This window comes from Coccomyxa subellipsoidea, assembly GCF_000258705.1.
Source record: "Coccomyxa subellipsoidea C-169, whole genome shotgun sequence".
Classification (NCBI taxonomy): Eukaryota; Viridiplantae; Chlorophyta; class Trebouxiophyceae; family Coccomyxaceae; genus Coccomyxa; species Coccomyxa subellipsoidea.
Genome location: NW_005178042.1, coordinates 3,407,414 through 3,427,732, shown reverse-complemented (window position 1 = coordinate 3,427,732; position 20,319 = coordinate 3,407,414). Strand labels below are relative to the sequence as shown.

The 20,319-nt window shown below is 51.8% G+C and overlaps 2 protein-coding genes across 2 annotated transcripts; one reads left to right on the top strand and one right to left on the bottom strand.

Moving 5' to 3' along the window:
* Positions 1 to 5,922: 5,922 nt before the first annotated feature.
* Positions 5,923 to 16,489, bottom strand: COCSUDRAFT_11603 (S-adenosyl-L-methionine-dependent methyltransferase; the record flags this gene model as incomplete). The annotated part of the gene is made up of 21 exons (XM_005652202.1): positions 5,923 to 6,027; positions 6,461 to 6,577; positions 7,005 to 7,171; positions 7,525 to 7,645; positions 8,164 to 8,421; positions 8,831 to 8,966; positions 9,298 to 9,463; positions 9,934 to 10,060; positions 10,328 to 10,495; positions 10,897 to 11,111; positions 11,518 to 11,736; positions 12,059 to 12,143; positions 12,640 to 12,743; positions 13,251 to 13,371; positions 13,591 to 13,685; positions 14,201 to 14,399; positions 14,493 to 14,494; positions 14,781 to 14,918; positions 15,274 to 15,399; positions 15,727 to 15,887; positions 16,245 to 16,489. The coding sequence occupies 21 exons, from the start codon at positions 16,487 to 16,489 to the stop codon at positions 5,923 to 5,925; spliced, it is 3,075 nt and encodes a 1,024-aa protein (XP_005652259.1).
* Positions 16,490 to 16,976: 487 nt separating this feature from the next.
* On the top strand, positions 16,977 to 20,318 carry COCSUDRAFT_21535 (hypothetical protein). Its single transcript, XM_005652201.1, has 8 exons — positions 16,977 to 17,103; positions 17,258 to 17,386; positions 17,507 to 17,613; positions 17,746 to 17,884; positions 18,237 to 18,363; positions 18,669 to 18,801; positions 19,130 to 19,244; positions 19,662 to 20,318. The coding sequence occupies exons 1-8, from the start codon at positions 16,999 to 17,001 to the stop codon at positions 19,800 to 19,802; spliced, it is 996 nt and encodes a 331-aa protein (XP_005652258.1). The 5' UTR covers positions 16,977 to 16,998; the 3' UTR covers positions 19,803 to 20,318.
* The last annotated feature ends 1 nt before the right edge of the window (position 20,319 follows it).

Genomic DNA, 20,319 nt, shown 5'->3' with positions numbered 1-20,319 from the left:
GTTTATTCAGATGATCAAGCTGGTTGTCTGCTCTTGCTGAGTGGAACGCATGGGAGCTGACAGAACCTGTCCACCTGTCACTACTGCAATTCTTTTGTGGGGCATTGAGGTGTTGATATATTCCTGCGCAGTCCTTCCTGCTCAATCGTGTCATCGACTTCTTGCGTCGGCGATATGGCAGAGACTTTTCTGAGTCTGTCGCCATCTGTGCAGCTACTGGCATCGCTGCAACACACATCGGCGGTGAGATCCGTATATTTGATCCACATGGCAGACTCAACACTTGTCTTCAGCACGTCACTTGCTGCCTGCAAAAGATGTTCCACAAACAAAAATGAAAAGGATGGCTGGCATGCAACAGGCACAACGCTCCACTCAACAGCAGGATGTGGCGTGCCGACCGTGTCTGAAGACTTTGGCCGCATGTGGAAGCCCATCACCCAGAAAAAACTTTTGAAGCTCAAGGTTTGCATCCTTACATTATGTCTACAGTTGGGCAGATGCTGAGCAGATTGCAGTATGCATGAAATCCTAATATTGTCCACTCTGGGACTTCCCACGCCGCACGCCAGTACATTACCTTGTTACCTGGTGACCTGCGCACCTTCAGGACAGGCCAGCATTTATGATGCAGCATCTTCCTGCCTTTAAGGCTTCAAGACAAGCCAGTACTCATACTGCTGCATGGTGCAAAGCGGGTGCTGATAGTGGAGAATGCCTTCAGCGCAGAAAGCCAGAACTCATGGTAACTTTTGGTGCAACGCAGGTGCTGATATTGGACGAGATTTCCATGGTGTCGGCCGAGTTCTTCGCCCAGGTCGAGCAGGCCTTGCGCAAGATCCGCTTCTCAGACAAGCCCTGTGGAGGCATCCAGCTCATCCTCTCTGGCGACTACTTCCAGTGAGCACTCTCCTGCTCTGCTGACGAACATGCCCAGAGATATATGTGCCCAAAAATACACATGTGCAACAGGCACAGGCTAGGATGATTCTGCCGCACTTCATTCAGCCGGGCAGGCATCACATGATCGCAACGACACCGCATGCCCAATGCCAAATTGCTTGGACAGGCAACACATAAATTTGGTGAATCTGCATGCTCAATATCAATTTGGCGGGACGAGGACGAATCTGGCTTTTGGCAGAGGCAGCAACCAAAAGAGGATGTGATATTGACGCCTGTGACTGTGCAGGCTGCCCCCAATAGAGAAGCGGTGGAGCCCAGGAATGCCGGAGAACTCATTTCTCAACCGGGGGTTCACATTCCAGGCGCCTGCGTGGAAGAAGTGCGAGCTGACGCAGGTGCTGCTGACCAAAGTGTGGCGCCAGAAGGACGAGACCTTTGTCAGGATCCTCAACGACATCAGGTGAAGCCTACAAGCAAGGCTCTTTGCTCTCTCTTGCATCTCCTTAGACATGCATAGAGTTGTTGGCTTCTCCTTATATACCATGGGCCTGCATTGCTTGAGCCAACAACCATCTGACTTCGCTTGGGTAGAAGACCAAAATGACAGAACTGGGCAGAGACATTATCATAAATCATGCACCAGAAGCTCCGCAAACCAGTCATCCATGCTGAGTTGTGGGTGGCAAAGGAGTGATTGTGCATGATATGTTGCATGTGCTCAAACATGCGCTGAGCCTGGTCTACTTGCAGGTGCGGGGAGAATACGGAGATGGCAGTGAGGGCGCTGGTGCAGCAGTGCAGCCGACCGCTGCCAGAGGTCGCGGGGATCAAGGCCACGCAGCTGTTTGCCAGGAACGCTGACGTGGACGCTGTCAACCGCCGCGAGCTGGAACTTCTGCCCGGCGAGCTGGTGAGCTGGGGTTTTCACATCACTGTGCCAGGGGGGAAATATCTGACATTTTCAGGATTGAATGGATGACTCACCTGCAAGTGGAGGTCTTGGCACATTTTTGCTGCTAATCTACGTGACCAGCCAGGCTATCATTGAGCCATCAGCATAGTGCTGTCAACCCACGTTGCGCTCTCCCTCTGCGTGCGCTTAATTGTCCTCATGGCAGATCAGGAGCTGCGGGCATTGATTATGCTGTGGATCAATCATCCCTGTCCATGGCCCGAATCCTCTATCTGCAGGCCATGAGATTGTGAGATTGTGAGCGCTGCGGTCGGCATGTGCGCGCAGGTGCAGCTGAAGGGTGTGGACGAGACTCTGCCGCTGGATGAGAAGGAGGGCAGTGCGGCGTGGCGGCAGCAGAAGGAGCAGCTGCAGCGCAACGAGTTCTTCAGGGACTGCCTGGCACCCATTTTGGCCGAGTACAAGGTGCGCCAATACTCCTCCTGCCACTCTTGCAGCATGCATCAGCAGACAATTGGAAGGGTCCATGTATGCTTGTTGGGCTCATCCCATGCCTCACTGGTTTGTCATACCGTAGGCGACATTGCCATTGCCTGTTACTCCTACTGGGGCATTTCAGTTCAGCTCATGCGCACACCCACATGCACCAAAGTCTGTTGAGAGTTGCCCAATGGACCGAGCCGGGCTCGTTTTTGCATGCCTGTTGTCCAGGTCATACCATTGGCTGTCAGGTCCATTTGGTATCTAGAATCTCGAGATAGTAGTCAAAGGGGGGTTTCTGGGGAATTAATGTCAAATCTTGGGAGTCGTGCGGGGGCCAGGTGGGGGCGCAAGTGATGCTGCTGAAGAACTTGGAGCTGGACGGCGCTGGGCATGAGATGCTGGTCAACGGCTCGCGCGGTGTCATCACCTCCTTCAAGACCACAGAGGTGAGATGATCTTAATATCTTGCCAGCCTGCCGCACCATGTCACTTCTCTCTGTGTAGGGAGGCTCTGTAGGGGTGGTACATGCTTAAGGAGCAGACTTGCGACAGTGCAGCACTTGCAAGTACCCCACAGACATATTGACCTGAGTATCAGAAATATCAATTCTGGTGACACAAAGCGGCCCTTTAGCCCCGGCTGGCGGGAAGCGGTGTAAATACTGAACACCGTGCCCTTCATTGGGTCTTGCTTGGATTTGCTGAGTCCAACAAGGCATAGTACCTGTGGCAACATCGACCCGCAGCTTGTCTGCAGATGCACCTTGCCTCTGGCAGGAGAAGCGTGCAATAATAATAAGTGCCCTGATCTTTGGGTCGTGGTTCTGCTGCAGGAGTGCATGCGGCTGCTCAGCTTTGCATCATCAGATCCTGAGCCACAGAAACCCAGTGAGGCCAAGGGACAGGATGTAGTAGACCTTACAGGGACCCAATCTGAAGCGGGCGCTGCACCAGGGAAGCCAGCAGCTGACCAGCTTCCGTCACAAACAGCAGCAGCGCAGGCGGCGGCTGTGCAATTCTCCCTGTCGAGGGTGGCCTTTGACCCGACAAAGAGCGAGTCCTACCGCCAAGTGCTCGCCAGGCAAGTCAAGACCTCAACCACGTCCTCTCTTGTCTCTCAAGAAAGGACAATGCAGCTTTCAAATGTGCTAGGCTGTTAAAGGTTGAACATAGGCATGTGGCTCATTGAGGTGGCAACAGTTGTGCCCCATCAAGCTGAGGCCCCCCTTCCCAAATGCATTGAATGCATCCAGAATGGAAATTGTGTGCACACTCATAATTATTCTGATATTCCTGTTATGACTGCAGGTGGCCAGGTGTCAAGGTGCCAGTGGTGCGCTTTCTGAACAATCGCGAGCGCCTGATGCTGCCAGAAATATTCAGCTCCGAAGTGGCCACGGTTGGAAAGTGCCAACGCCTGCAGGCATGACTATCATCTTGACTTCCTGCTCTCATCAGCAATGAAATGTGAGCTTGAATGTGTGGTTTGGACTCTGGAATGAAGGCAACACCATGGCACATCATGTATTGTTGACATTGCTAATTAGCTGCTGTGCTTGGTGAGCAGGTCCCTTTGAGGCTGGCCTGGTCTCTCACCATCCACAAGTGCCAGGGCCTCACTCTTGACCTGGCAAAGGTGTCCCTCAAGGTAAGACACCTTCTGCTCTCTCCATGTCTGAGCTTGGCTCCTTCCTTGTTAGCCTCGAGCAGCAATGGAAGGCGTATTTTGCAAATGCGCAAGAGTCTGACAGGGTGTGTGTTGCCTGGTGCAGGGAATGTTTGCAGAAGGCCAGGTACTCCTCATTCTCCTCCCTCCATTTGCATTGCAGTACTGCTGAGAGAATTTAACCCATCAATACCACACTGACACCTGACCTGTGCTGTGTGCAGGCATATGTGGCGCTCAGTCGGGTGCGTTCCTTGGAGGGCCTGCAGATCCTGGACTGGTCTGGTGGCTGCGTAAAGGCATGTCTCTGTGCCATTCAAGCGCCTCTGCTGAAAGTGACCATATCCCGGCTATCCTCAAGATTGTGTGTACGGAGAATTTTGAATCCTAAGCACAGTATCTACATCAGAGGCATTCTCCCAGTCAGCATTCATCGGAGAGCATCACTTCAATAAGAATAACGAAGCTAAAAATATATACAGTCACTCATTGACAAAAGAAATGGTCATGCTCTGTGTGCAGACAAGCGAGGTGGTGAAGAAATTCTACCAGTGCCTGGCGATCGGGGAGGAATACAGCGACGATGCCTGGAGGCAGTGGCAGACCAGGCACCCCTCGCAGCTGCTGGACGGACCCCCGCAGATGGGCAGCCAGGGGCAGGACGGCTACGGCCGCGGCGGGCGCGGCGGCTACCGGGGCGGCGGCGGCGGCGGTGGACGAGGGAACTGCTTCAAGTGCGGCCCTGGCCTTTTCTGCGCATCCTGCTCATAAAGGAATTTGATTATAGGCGATGCGGGACTTACAATTGGGCGTGCCCTTGAATTCCTCGGTTTTCTGAAGCGTCTGCTGTGGGTAGAAAACTTCCTTTGGCATGCAAAATCGCTCGGCATTGAGTGTCAATCGTAAGATTCGTGGATGGTGCAGGTGCGGGGAGCCCGGGCACTGGTCATCAAACTGCCCCGGCGGGGCCGGCTGCGGCCGCGCGCCGTCCGCGCCCCAAAACAATGGCGCGTTCACCCCAGGGGGGCGGCAGGCCGGCCGCGCGAGCCCCGGCGCCGGCCGCGGCAGCGCTCGCGGCGGCGCAGCCGCTGCCGCCGGCCGGGGCCGCGGTGCATCTGCCGGCCGCGGCATCGCGGCGTACTTCTCTGTTACCAATACTGGTGCCGGTGGGCGGAGCGCGCAGGGCGGCGGCGAGGCGCTGAAGCAGGGCGGCGCGTGCTTCAAGTGCGGGCAGCAGGGTCACTGGTCCAGTCAGTGCGGCAAGTCGTGACTGTAATGGTTGTTGCCGACGTTTGGAGCTATGCAGACCTCTGTGGCATGCAGAATGACACGCCTCATATTGATGCGCTGCTGATGCAATCATTTGCTGCACAGTCCTGTGGATGTTTGCAAAGCACTGAGGGGCGGGCCTGGAGGCAGCTGTTTGCATGTTGAAATTGACCTGAACAACAAGGGTGAATCAAGAGGAAAATCACATCAGCAGCAAAAGTGTCTGTACCAAACACAGAAGGATGTGTTCTGAAGAGCAAAATAAAGGCGGGATGTGTGGCTCGCTCGTGTGATGTGACTGCCTGTCCACCTGTCATGCCACTTGGCAAATTGAGATTTGGGGTCCCAGAAGCACCCTTGCTGAGGAGGGAAGATCTTTGAATTGAGACTATATAGTTCTATATATTGAGTTCGTGCTCCTGAGAAAGAATGTCAAAGACCAGGACTCCCTTTTGTCTCAGTCAAAATGTCTTACACTGCATTGCTAGAATCCCTCTATATATTGCGCTGCAAGCTGTCAACTTACATCCACAGCATTCAGTCCGCGTTGTAATGCCTGCCACACAGACAATGCCTCTGCGCTCGCTAGCATTTGTACTGCATGATGTGCATGACCAACATGGCAATGATTTCAAGCACCCCTCTGGCTGTAGGGGGTCCTCTGGTAGCTGGAATTTGGCTTTTGCTAGTGCAAGCGCAGCGGCTGCCGCGTTAGTGCCTCTAATGACACCCCAGGGCTGAAGTGCGGGTTTGTGTGAATGCGCTCCAAAACCACCATCTCATGATACACCTGTGCCACGTACAACCAACTCATGCGTGAAGAATGTGAGCATGCCCATAGACAAGACGTTCTCTATAGATTGGCATGCCGCCAGCTGTTTTTCTTTTCTGAGCGCCATGTGAGGATGGGGAAGTTGACTGCTTTGGCCATGCTCTCAAAACGACAGCCCCTGGTGCATGCTTCTTGAGACCATTGGAGACTACTTCTCAGTCTGATTCTGTGCTTTCCTGAGGTTTTGGCAGAGTGGAGTATAAAGCCCGGCTGGCGGGGGCCGGTATAATTAGCACCGTGCCCATGGTTGATTAGGTCTTGCCCGGATCTGGCGAGCCCAACAAGGGGTAGGATTGTGGCAGCTGTTAAATGCAGCTTGTCTGCAGGACGCACCTTGCCTCTTGGCAGGAAAAGCATGCAATAAAAGCACTCAAAGTATAAAGTTCAGCACCTGCCAGAGGGAGGCTGGGTCCAGGAAGAGGGAGCCGCAATGCGCGAGCACCATCTTCATGTCCTTCTCAATGCTGGGGAAGCGTCCACTCTTCACGCGCATCAGGAAGTCGCTCACCTGAAGGGCAACACCACAATAATATTAAGCTCACAAAGCTGATGGACGGATGCCTCCTATTGCTTGCCAGGCTTGCAGCAGCAGATCGCACACGCGCAACCCTTGCTGATGCCATGTTTTAATGGCTAGCCGTGCTGGCTTGCAACCAGGCAACAAAATGACCAAATATCTATAGCACACAGTCCACCCTAGAATGCAAGGCTGGTACATGCAGGTCAGTAAGAACGTGAGCAGGTGGTTATCAAGGGAAGACAGGTACGGCTTGTGATCCGTAGAGTATACTTCATCACACAAGCCATGCATGCACAGATGCACATGCACGTGCCAGATCAAACCGTAAAGTGCGCGCATGCACATGCCGGTAAACCGCCGCCAAATCAGTAGTTCTCAGTGTTCAGAAAAGAATCAATAATTATTGCGCGCGCACCAGAAGCTGGCAGTAGTGCACGCGCTGGTAGTGGGGATTTTCCACTGAGGAACCACCGCCCCACTCAATACGCCATGGGGCTCGATCCACCCAATCTCCCACCCCCTCACGTAGCCGGAAGCTGACCTGGCCGCCCTCCCTCGTCGCCAGCAGCGTCACCTTTTTGCCTGCCGCACAATTAAACTTCAATTCGAATTCGATTGTATGCCGGGCGGAATTTTCAAGTACCATATCTGGCCCAGGCTGGCGGGGGGCGGTATAAATACTGAGCACCGTGCCTATGGTTGATTGGGTCTTGTCTGGATCTGGCGAGCCTAACAAGGGTTAGTTTCTTGGCAGCCTTCAACTGCACCTTGCTTCTTGGCAGGAAAAGCGTGTAATACTAATATCACCTGGACCCAGCCAGCGCTGCTTGTCATAGCTATCCCTTGCCACAAGAAACGCCGAATTTCAGAGGTTGCAGGGCCTTGAATGATGTCATCGCTGGAAAGTGGAATTTGAGCAATGAAGTGTAGCAAACCTGGCATGACATCAGTGCTCTTTTCCAGATATTGCAGTGCCTGGCCCCAGTAGTGCCTTTCAACCTTGCTGCGCGGTCCTGCACTGGCCTGACTGTCTGGACCTGACTCGCTTGGCTCTCCCTTAGCTCCCTGGTCGGCTGTCTGCTCTGCTGGACCAGATCCTAACATGACATTATCTGCACCGTCTCCAGAAATGCTGGCAGGAGAATCCGCTGCTGTGGATTGCTCGGGCTTGGAGGAAGAGCTGCTGGCAGCAGCAGCAGGGCAGTCGTCACATGGCTGCTGCTCTGGAATATCTGTCCCTGCAGCTAGCTGCTGTGCTGATAGCTCATCAACGTAGTACCCCAGACCCAAGTGTCCTGTTGTGAACACCCATCCTGGCTTGCATCCGCTCCACTCCTGCACATTGCAAATCTCCCGCCCTCAGCAACAATCAATGAACGTCCATGCAACTCACATAGGTATCCATGCTCTTCTGCAAGGCATGCTGCATGCATGTCTTTTGCTCTCGACCCCACATACCTGCTATGCATGCTGTGGTGGGTAACCCCACCTAGAGGTGATTTGGTTACTAAGGCCAAAGAACTACACATGGGAGTGTTGCAGCAAAACTGATGAAAGTACAGTGGGCAGCAAACTAACCACACCTTGGCAGGTATGAAGCCCTTGCAGCTCTGTGGTTCTGATGCATCTACGGCGCTGCCATCTCCCTGTATTGCAGCCTTGCCTCGAGTCTTGACAGGGTTGGCTGAGCTGGCGCCTGCCGGCCCCGATGACTCGCCGATGAGCTCACCGCCCAGGCCGATGCAGGCGGGCGCTGTAGTAATGCTGACCTCATCGTCCAGGTGGAGGTCAAACCAGAAGGCTATTGCATTCAGGTGGCCTGCCTCCACCACCTGTCAGCACATGGCCCTGTCAAGCTCAGAAGGCACCACCACCAAGACAATGCAAGGTCCACAACAAAGGAATATTGCACAGTTGCTGGCATGTGAAGACGTTAAGACGGCATGCATGCTATAAAAGACACTCTTGTGACGCGCAGATGGCACAAATCCCATTTCAAGGAGTCCTATGACTACTGGGCCTCGGAAGCTGAGAGATCCTTCTCAAGTCCTTGCCCTAGAAAGTGGAAATGAAGGCATTCCTCTTTTAAAAGGTTGTATGAACCTCAATCATATCACCAAATAAAAACTTTCGCTGAAAAGGAGAAAGGCAGGTCTTGGTGGTATGATTAGCAGGCGAGGGTTAGCAAGAATTCAGGGGTGAGCTAGAAATAATCAGGGGGGTGGGCCACGTTGTGCGCACCTCAAGGCGCAGGATGTTCTCCCGGCCGCGGCCCTTGCGCATGCCATCGAAGAAGTATTCAAACACCTTTGCCGGCCGTGTCAGCCGCTTGTGTGGCATATCATCCAGGAAACATGCCGAGTACTGCTTGTCCCACCTGTGATGCAGTATCCTCCTCTATCTGCATCTCCTATCCAGCTATATGGTTCAATTGAGCTCAAATGTGAACGTGGGACTTGTATATACAAGCGCACCCATGAAATGATGCACAGGGGTCATAGACAGACCCCTGTGCATCAGCTTACATGGGCTTGCAATGTCAGTATTGCCTGCACACGCTGGGTTGCTCTAAGGAAAATGTCTGGTTTTGAAAAAATTCAGCACCCCTGCAAGTTCTACAGCGCCCTTTCCCGACAGGGAACTGGTGTCACAGAATTTGGAAACCAAGCTGCTGGAGAGAGATAAAATTTGCGGGATCTGCAGGTCACCTGTACTTGTTGAAGGCAGACAAGTCAAAGCCGCAGACATCCCCGGTGCGAGCTTCAATGCCCATGCAGTAGAGCGTGGCAGCGGCTGGGATCACAGTCGCGCCCGGCTGCAGAACATTCTTCTTCGCCATGTCCAGCAGATACAGCCAGTTGTTTCCCAGGAGCCCTGCAGACAAACCATGAGTGCATCACAGGAGAGCAGGAGGTTAGCTCCTGAGATAGTTTGTGCACACTGAAGCGCAAGCATGCTTGCCATGGCGGAATTGCTCCTCTGAAAATGACAAAAAAGCAGATGCTGAGACACGTTGTTGTCGCTGAGACAGCTGAGTGAAAAGTCAGGGGCGAGAGCAAGTTGCATGCATGCATGCATGCATGGCATGCTCACATTGCTGGTAAATTGCAGGAGCACCGCCCAAGGCAGCGTTTTGTAAATTGAAGTTTTGCATTTAAAAAATGGCAATTTCTGCATGTAACCTGGTGGCTCAACCAGGAAGGGTGCATGGCCTGCTCACACGCTTAGAAATTACAGAAGCCTTGCACATTGCTGCATTTTGTTAGCGAATTGCCAACCTACCAGAACTCTGGAATGTCTGGATGTAAGCCAATCGCAGGACAGGGAAGGGTGATAAAGGGTACCTGCATCAAAGAGATCGGCGATGGCGAGGTTGCAACCGAGATAGCGCACTTCGTGGCCACGTTCTAAGAGGGCGATGTCCTTCTGCACCACGGACACCTTGTGAGACAGCCCATTCACCGCCACAACCTGCATGACAAATTATTAGATTTCACCTCATGCCAAGTTTACGTAATGCACGCGCTTTAATCAACACGCTGCAAAAGAGATAGCTGAAAGCTGCAAGCCATGTTATGGGCCTATCATTTCAAAGAAAGGATTGTTCTTCACAAATATGAGGGGCAAGAAAGACCTTGTGAAAAATGGTGGCTAGGCAGCGCTGTGAAAATTATTTGGCAGATTTACCTTGCATATGGCACATAAAAGCCTATTATAATAACCACCGTGTGCAGTCACCTTGCGTGCGGTGGTGCACATGCTGTCATGCAGGTCACATGCCACCACGCTGGAGGCACCTGCCCTGGCCGCCATTGCTGCGAAGAGGCCAGTGCCACATCCCATGTCCAGAACGTGCACCTCCCCTTCTGCTGCCTTCAACCTCTCCACAGCCCTACCTATTGCCTCCTGGTAAGCCTGCGCATGGAGATGTGGGAGGTCATGATTATTGTATAGTAGGAAATGCTTTGATGCACACTTTCAGGCCATTCAGGACTGGTCCTGAGGTGTGGATCAGATGGAAAATGTCCAGCACATGTGGTAAATCCAAATGAGACATCTAGAGGCACAACTGCCCGCTGCCCCTCCTGGGACAATGAAAGCATGGTGCCTCTGCAGACAAGCTGCATGTAAAAGCTGCAACGATACTACCCCTTCTTGGACCTGCCAGATCCAAGCAAGACCCAGTCAACCATGGGCAGGGTGCTGTAAATGGATGCCATCATTAATACAAGCAGGTATGCGATTCTACCAGTCTCACAAAGAAATTAGGGGCATTGACTGCGAAGCATCCATCTTTCGTTTGCCACACAGAAAAGGTGTCTTGCCTGGTTCCTGCGAGTGTCTGCCAGCATGGAGAAGTGGCCTGGAGGGAACGCTGCATCCGGCTTGGCCAGGTGCAGATACTCTGCCTCCTCTATGTCAAAGCGCAGGCGGACGGTGTTGTGTGTCGCCAGAACAGGCAACACCTGCCCAGCCTCGATTTTGAGCTCCCCTGCCAGGTACTGCACTGCCGGCTGCATGCCTGCACATGCAACAGCAATCCAGTTTTTTGGTGGGCTTGTGGCTTCTACACTTCTCTTCATCCTGTGAATTCTTGCAACCTCCTCTGTATCTAGCTCATGCCCTTGAAGCACGATGAAAATTCGGCGTTGAATGAGGACTTTGCGGATTTCATGAAGACAAGTATGCCTCTGCATGCATGGGAGCCCATCACGTCAGATCGGTCCTTCATGCATCACCCCTACCCTTGCCTGGTGGGATGGCCACACATAGATAGCAGACTGAATAGCTTTTTGCATCACGGATATTCAGACTGATAGCTGTTCTGCTTGGATGCAGATTGAATGCTAAGGTGCTGACTCAAAAATAAAATACAAACTCAAAGATGGGCATGAGATTGACAACATGCAGATGCGAAAATGGCTGACCTGGCGCTGACGTGGCAGCTCCCGGCTCAGAGGAAATGATGATGCCATCGATGAGATGCAGCGTGTACCAAAACACAACCGCGTTGAAAACGCCATCCGCAGTAAACTCCACATCCAGCGCTTTTCGGCCGCTCTCCTCTGGCGGGCAGCGCAGGTCAAAGTGCCATGCCTCTATGGGCTCTGAAAGCGGCCTGTATAGGCCGTCTGCCAGAGGAACGCCTATTGAAACAGGTACAGACAGACGTGATATGACAAAATGATGAGTCATGCCTTAGTAAGTCGCGTTAGTAAACCGCCGCAAGTCAGTCGGTCATCGAGTCATATTTCATCGCTTCCAGCCAACTAACCACCGCAACTGGTGCCACAAAGCAGCAAGCGGTGGATGAGCAAAGACACAGTGAGACAGTAGCATGCATGCTTCAAAGTTTAAATCTGCAGTTGCTGGGTACCAGTCGGGAAGCCATATGGTGTTGCAACTTTCATGACACCTAGAGGAAGGGTGCTGTATTCTGAAATCTTTAGAGGGAGGGGAGATGGACACCTGTGGTGAAGGCGGGCGTCCATCTGTGTCGGTCTACAGCGCTCATGTCCAGGCCGCACACTGGAGCCGTGCGCACTTCCGCCGCCTGCATCGATTATTATTAATATGATTATTCATATTATTACACGCTTTTCCTGCCAAGAGGCAAGGTGCGTCCTGCAGACAAGCTGCGGTTGAAGGCTTCCATAATCCCACCCCTTGTTGGACTGGCCAGATTCAGGCAAGACCCAATCAACCGTGGGCACGGTGCTCAGTATTTATAGCGCCCCCCCGCCGCCAGTTTATACGCACTCAAATACGCTGTTGGGGTGCATTAAAAGTCATTGTTTATTTTGTTACATGTCTACCAAGACCACTCTGGGCTCAGGTGCATGAAAGCATCAATTCTACTGACGGCCTTCCCACTTGGTTTGATTTGGCGCCTTCTCCACCATGTCAGCAGGCCCATAAAATTCAATTTTATGCAAATGAACAGAATGAGATATAATCCAAATTTAAGGAATGCAACAGCAGTGAAGCAAGGCATTTCCATTTGCAGTGAGAAGCCTCCTTACTGCTCAGCTTGATGTGGCAGTAATTACCTGCATGTAGACGGTGGCGGATGCAGGGAGGAGTATCGTATCGTCCGCCAGTATCTTCTGCATGCAGTGTCTCATGGCCGGTATGATCCCACTCGTCAGCAGCCCTGCCATGACACAGATCAAATAAGTATACATACCTCAAACCTGGTCGTCATCGTCACCTTGATCTCAAGACATTCTGAGTGTTTGGAATTCTTGGAAGTGATGGGGAGATGCTTCTTCACATGGATTTTGGAGACACATCTGGTCATGCATGTCCTAACATTACTACTCATCTTAGACTGCTCTCCAAGTACGCTGAGGTTTTGTAATACCCAACAGGGCGCCGAGGAAATGCTTCTGTTATTTGGTCTGGGATTCCTCATAAAAAACGTTGCAGTATTTGATGCCACCGTTGAATTCAAAGATGCATTCTATGATTGAGCACCGTGCTGACTGTTGATCGGGTCTGGCTTGGAATTTGTTAAGTTCCTGAAGGAGTAGGATATTGGCAGCATCCTTTTACTGCAGCTTGTTTGCAGACGCACCTGTCCTTTTGGCAGTAATCTCGTGTAACAACAATGTAGAATGCCAAGGAACTGCTTCTGTAAAATGATTGAAAGATGGCGCACCCTCGTCAAACATGTCACAGATGAGGATGTTGCAGCAGATGGGCACGTCCTTCAGCAGGGCCAGATCTGTGGGGCGCTTGTAGATGACGCTGAAACGATCCTCTGAGAAATTGTTCGCCACCTGCGCATGTGCATAGCAACCAATGTCATCACCAATCCCTCCCTAAAAATGGAAATGGATGGAGCAACCCTCTGCTGTCATCAAGCATGCAACTGCCGACATAATCGAATGTCACTGCAGAAGGGGTACATCCTGCTCAGAAACAGCTTGCTGACCGTACAGGTTGTCAGAAGGGTACTGCTGGTTTTCAAGGAAATTTATGAAGGAGGCAGCATTTACCAGAGATTCCTTGCATGCGAGGGCCATGTAGAGCCATCGGTCAACAGCAGTCACATGTTCTGCGTCTGCACGCAGCGCCATCATCGCATGCAAGCCTGCACAACATCACATAGATTCCTCAATCGATAATATCAATTGAAACATTGCCCGGCCATCCAGCACCCATCCCTACGGCAGGTCAGTCTTTTTTTGGCGGCCAATGAATTGTACCAGCCAGAAAACTCCAGTAACTCCCTTGCCCATATGCCGTACACCCCCTGCTGTCTTCTGGGGAGGGCTCCTTTACTCTCGACTCATTCAATTTGAGACACAAGAATCAAAAACAAAAAACATGAAGGTAGAACAGGCATGGCATGCTGAGCTGGCCCCGGCTGGCAGGGGGCGGTGTAAATACTGAGCACCGTGCCCACAGTTGATTGGGTCTTGCCTGGATCTGAGGAATCCATCAAGGGGTGGAACTTTTGGCAGCATTTACTTGCAGCTAGTCTTCAGGACGTACCTTGCCTTTAGGCAGGAAGAGCGTGGTACAATAAAATTCATGAGTTGCAGTATCACAGAATATGGCACGGGGAGAATTTTTAATACACAGCACTGTATGCTGAGCTGGCACCTGCGCCGCAGCCGAGGTTGAGCACGCGCGCATCCTTGTCGTCGGCATGCATGCGGTCCACCGCGATTTGTATGGCGCTCTGGAACGCCGCGTGACGGGCGCCGTTCTCCAGATACGCGAAATGGCGGCCGGGCACTTTGACGTCCGCTTGCACCGTCACGTAGTTGTATGTGTCCTTCACATGATGATCGTTGTCCGCCTGCAGGAATCTTGAAAATCTCTCAGCAAAAAAGCCCCACACACCGGTACTGATTCTTGAGCACGCCGGTCCATTTGAAGGCAACTCAATGACACCTGTCAAGCAAAGAGAGTTGCTGGCTCTTGACAGTGTTACATGCTGTTACCGCAAATGACACGGCGTGTCTGTAGGCAAGCTGCATGTAAAAGCTGCACATATCCTACACCGTGTTGGATTTGCCGGATCAAAGCAAGACCCAAGCAACTGTGCGCAAGATGCTCGATACCTGTAAATGCCCCTGCCAGCCGGGACCCTACTTTCACTAGTGTTCAGCACCATCTCAAGAGCTGTAGAAGAGCAATGGTGGCATCAGAGCACGAGGCAGGTGCAAGGGGCAGTCACAGGCCTGGAAGGGGGTCAAGAGCTGGTTGGGGAGCATGTTGTCGGTCTTGATTCTGTGCAGGGGTGTCGAATGGGGATGATATGTTATCCGCTGCGTGGGGTCCGGCGCTGTAAGTAGCCTCAGCTCCTTCCCCTTGCCTGCACACACACTTTGGTATTGTCACAGGCTTTTCCCTGTTCGCCATGTGTTAATGTCATTTATAAGTATCGAGCACCACGCCTACGATTGGTTGGGTCTTGCTTGAATCTGGCGATTTCATCAAGGAACAAGAATTGGGATAGCCTTTACCTACAGTTTCTCTGGACAGGCACCCTGCCTCTGGCAGGAAAAGCGTGCAACTACAATACTAACAGACACAAGCCAGCGGCAACTGGGCCTTTAACAAGCACTGCACCACCAGAAGGACACCATGCATTGCAGTCTTCTGGGGGAGGGTGCGCCATTATCTGTCAACAAGAGTTGCAATGCAGGAGGATACATTGGGGATGGCACCTTCCAACAAGTCTCTGAGGATGCTTTGTGTGGCGGTCTGGAGGTGCGTCCTGATTTGGCAATTGAGGGGGTCCATCTTGGAGCCCTCCTCCAGCACCAGTGATGCCTCTCTGTGCCTCCCCATGCCTGCACACATTGTAAATACTTGCGTGTCAGGAGTGGATGTTTCATGTAGTATTTGTGACTACTTGCATGGCACTTGCAGATGGTGAGAGATTTTGGAGGGTCAGCATGCAGGAATTGAGAGCAGGATGAGCCATTTTCATCACTAAATGGAACCCCCTGAGCCAGTCCAATCTGGTGCGGTGTCTTAAATGCTTTGTCAATAATGCTCTTTTTCACACAATTGGGGATTCTGCAAACATTATTTTTTATTCCACAATTGGTGAATTGACAATGCCGATCGACCCTGCGAATTATACAGCAAGATTGCCCAAGCAGTCAGACACCCACCCATGAGCGCGGCGCCCTTCTGGGCAAAAGTCTTGACATAGGCGGGGCCGGACGTCTTTGGGCTGCGCTTGAGCGCTGCCTGTGTCAGCACACGCGCACGTTCTGCGTCCACCAGTGCTTCCTGCCAGAGCTCCAGGGCAAGAAACGCCGCCGCACGGTTGCTGCACATGCAAACGTTTTCTAAACAACTAGAGCTGGTGTACAAGTGGACCTTGTATTGCACATCTAAGACGTTTTGAAGTTCTCTGCTGCAGTGACTAGTGGAGCTCCCATTGCTCTGAGCTCGGCTCTCCAGCTCTTCTGTAGCTACATTTGGATTTGGGCAGGCTGGCCACTTTTCATTGGCACCGTCTGGTGCTAGGCAAATTAAGTAGTTTCCAAGCCTAAAACTCCGATGTAGGTGTCAGTTGGAGCACAGAGTTACAACGAAAGTGCCATCAATTGGGGTATCTACCTTCTGGCTCTTACAGACATTTCTAGCAGACAAAATTGGGAGATGGAAGGCGTCAAAAGCTCACCTGTAGCAGACATGCAGCTCTGCATGCACCAGATTCTTGACCCGCGCCCTCTCGAATAATTTTGCGAATGCTGCGACAGCGGCAATATGATGACCAGCCTTGTGCAGAGCTACAGCCTCTGCGTTAATTTTGGACAGGGGGGTCCTTATGAAGTCAGGATCCCTTTGAAAGGCATTGGCTGTGGCCTCCTCGATGGCGTGACGAATCTGCGTTATCCCAGAATCCCATGGACATTCGAACAACATCTATTAAAAACTTTTCTTGAATTACAGCTGCACTCTCTACAAAAGAAGGGTCAGATCGACAAACCCTCTGTTTATCATTGATCTCACACGTTGTGGAGTTCTTGTTTGGCTCCTCATTTTCTGTTGTGCTCGGAGGAGGTGAGCAATGATTAGTCTCCATCGCAATTGGACCTACTCTATCACAGTTTAAACTGTCCAAGTATTATGCGCAGCCAGTCTAATCTGTCTTGGGGATCCGGATGCAACTATCTTGTCGGAAGGTTGGAATGTTACGTACCATCCTTTCAGCATCAAGATTCTGCACAATTGGGATATTCTTGCGCGAACAAGGGAACATTTGGGGGGATCCCGAGAGTGTGAGGCTTCGTAACGCTGGACGGGACTACAGGAACGCCGCTACTTCAAAACGTTTCACGTGTCGCCTCGTGCTTACATAACGTGGGGCATTCTTTCATGTTTGCCGTTTCAAATGTGCAGCATTTGTAGACAGCAATCGAGATATCATCAATATGGGGCAGGTGGCCGATGCTCAGGTTGCATCGCGCATCCTGTATGTCGGTTTAGGGACTGCAGGAGTGCATCACATTGAGGGGAAGCTGCCAGAAGCAGTCCAGGTGAAGACCTCCTAATTGTCGATATAACATGAAAATTCAAATTTTTTTTTAACTTTTAACATAAAATGGAGCCTATTAATAATAACTTGTCGTTCATGTCAAAACATCGATCCATGGGCATCTACTAACTGTTGCGCTCCTCGATTGCACACAGCTGGTCCCGATCCCTCCTTTCGGCCCACTGCCCAAGGATATTTCTCAGATCGAGTTCATGATCACAAGCGGCGTGGAGTTCTCCTTACAGCGCGTAGAAGAAATCTTTGAGCATGCCACCAGTCTCAAGGTAGGTCAAGTGCTTTGAATGGCAACCTGAACGTTCAAACCGTGTATTAGCCTCATAGCACATCCCACAGCCAGTTACGGGTCCACCAGACCTATTTCCCAGTTGTTGTGTTTCACACAGGTGGTGCAGACCTTGAGTGCCGGAGTCAACAACGTGATTTCACACGTCAAACCACATCACATTCTTTGCAATGCCAGCGGCTCACACGACATAGCTGTGGCTGAATGGTGCACCCCAGCCTGTCATGTACCCTCCATGCAATCCCACACCTTGCTTTAAGGGAGATCTTCCCATGGAAACTTCCTAAGACGTGCGCATGCGACAGTATGGTATCCACATTTCTTTAATCGCGGTCACAGGTGTGTTGGGGTCATTTTGGCGCTGCTTCGGCAGTTCCCAGCCTTCTGGACGGCGCAGCAGCAGGGAGAGTGGAATCCAGCGACTCGGGAGCAGATCAACACCGGAATGCCGGCTGTGGGTCCTTTGGATGACCTGGAGGTGTGCAGGAATCCCTCTCCCTTCATGTTCTCTTTTCCTCTGCAGCACTGGAGCTGCATCATTTGGACCTGTTAATCAGATACGGGTGCATCTCCATTGGCAATTCATCACTTGTTGAGTCCACAGTAAACAACATCCGAAGGTTGCATTTCACCAGGTCTGAAGCTCGGCTGGAGTATTGTGCGTAGAATAAATCCTGGGTAGGATTTTTTGTGCTCCATTCGTGGACTGCTCTGAAGTGCAGTGCAGTGAAGTGTTGTAGCAGGCCTGTACTTTACCAATTTCCAATATTGCAATTTAAATTTTAAGACTCGAAATTTGAGATTTGAAGATCAAATGCATGGGGTCGCAGGGCAAGGAGGTGCTGATCTTGGGGCACGGCAGCATTGGCCGAGCGGTGGAAGCGCGGCTGCTGCCGTTTGGGGCGCGCATCACCGGCATCGCCCGAACGGCGCGGCCTGGCGTCCGATCGCTCGAAGGCATGTGGTCCCAGGCTGCCACTTTGTCATTTCTCTTTTCGTGTGTTTGTGTGATAGGAGGTTGCACGTGGGTGCATGATGACTGTGATGGGCAAGGTTCAATCGAGCCTACAGGGATTGGTGTAGTCAGAAAGAGTCAGGAAACTTGCAGCTGCTGGTGACAAACAGAAGTCTTCAGGGGCTGATGTAAGGGAAAAGTTTGGCCGTTTGCGACTAGCAGAGCAATCAGGGGCTGCTGTTGTGACCCACATTGCAGCTGTTGGAGACAATGCAGAGTCATAGACCCGTGCACATGCATGTTGCAGATCTGGATGAGCTTTTGCCGTCGGCGGACATTGTCATCATTCTGCTGCCGCTCACACCAGAGACACACCACATTGTGGACGCGCGCTTTCTGTCTCGCATGAAGAAGGGAGCTCTGCTCATCAATGCAGGCCGGTATGCTCCTGGACACACAGCCTACGACTCTCTTGTGCAGCTGCTTGAGTACTTGCCAGATGACATGCTTTTGTGCACACTTGGAAACATGCCGAAGCAGTCAGCCACTGCAGAGCTGATTTGTGGTTTCTGTCTGAGTGCTGAAGGTACATCTGAGCTTATGCACATCAAGAAAACTGATTTGCCCATACTTGCCACTAGGAGGCTGACTTCAAGTTGGCATGAGCTGGCTAGTATCGCTCTGTGATCAGGGCGGCGTCATTGGGCCGTACGGGACGGTGATTGGTAGGATTTAGAAGAGTGAGGGGCGCATGTGCTTTCATTGCAGGGGCCCACAGGTGGACACAGATGCCCTTTTGAAGGCGCTGCATGCCGGCCAAATCCGCGCAGCTCTTGATGTTACCGACCCAGAACCCCTCCCTCCCGATCACCCACTGTGGCAGGTACGCATGCCTGCCTGCGTCACTTTCGAAATTCCTGCATGTCTGCATGCATGCCTGCCTGCTTAGGTAGGCATTCAGGAATTCCCCCTCATTACAGAACACCTGGCATGCTGACACCTCTTCTGGCTGCCCTTTCGAGACCCAGCAGAGCACCTCAAATTGCTGAAAGGTCTACTAATTTCCCTTACGAGGCTCAATGGAACACCTTGCATGCTTGCACATCTTCCAGATTCCCTCACGTGAGCCGGCAGTACACGTTGCAGACTTACAAAACGTCCTGGACGTCCCAAGGAGACTGATGTTTTCTCATGAGGACCCAGCATTCTCCTGGACTCCTGAAAGAAAGTCCATCCAACAAGAAAGTGCTTGTCCTTGGAGGTGCAGGCGTGCATGTGAGGCCTGGCATGATGTGTGCAGGCTCCAGGGGTGATAATTACGCCGCACATTGGCGGCTCGGTGGCGAGGATGCGGCCGCGGGGGTATGCGTTTGTGCTGAAACAAATCAACCAGTACCTGGCTGGCGAGAAGCTTGAGAATGTCCGGCTCCACGGGTACTGATAAATTATGGGTGCCAGCAGCGGCTGCATGCACCCTATTGACTTGTGGATGCAAATAGGGCTGTACTTAGTATTGGACGGTGCTTCGAGGGATTGACAGGGGAATGTGGGAGTTGGGGGGATGATTTGAGTGCAATGATATTTTGTTGAATTCTCTACGGTATTGCATTCTTGGTCGACTTGTCAAGTCCAAATCTTGCTGCCAGCATTGTGTCTCCAAAAAAATTGCATGGTGCTGGAGGATGTACTCTTGCATTAGAGTCTATGCTTCGCAAGGTGGTTGTTAAATTCTTGACAGTGCACATTTATTGGTATTGCGCTTCTCATCAATTCTTGTCCAGCATATGGCACGTCTTTCTACAGTTGTCTGCTTGCAGCGTGCATTTTATACACAAAGCCAGCCAGATATCAGCTGCAATCTTCAAGCTCAGCTTTTCAGTTGAGGTCTAGAAGCGTTCTCTGAGCGGTAGCAAGTACTCCTGTGAAGAGCAAGCTAACGGGAAACGCCATCGGTGCCC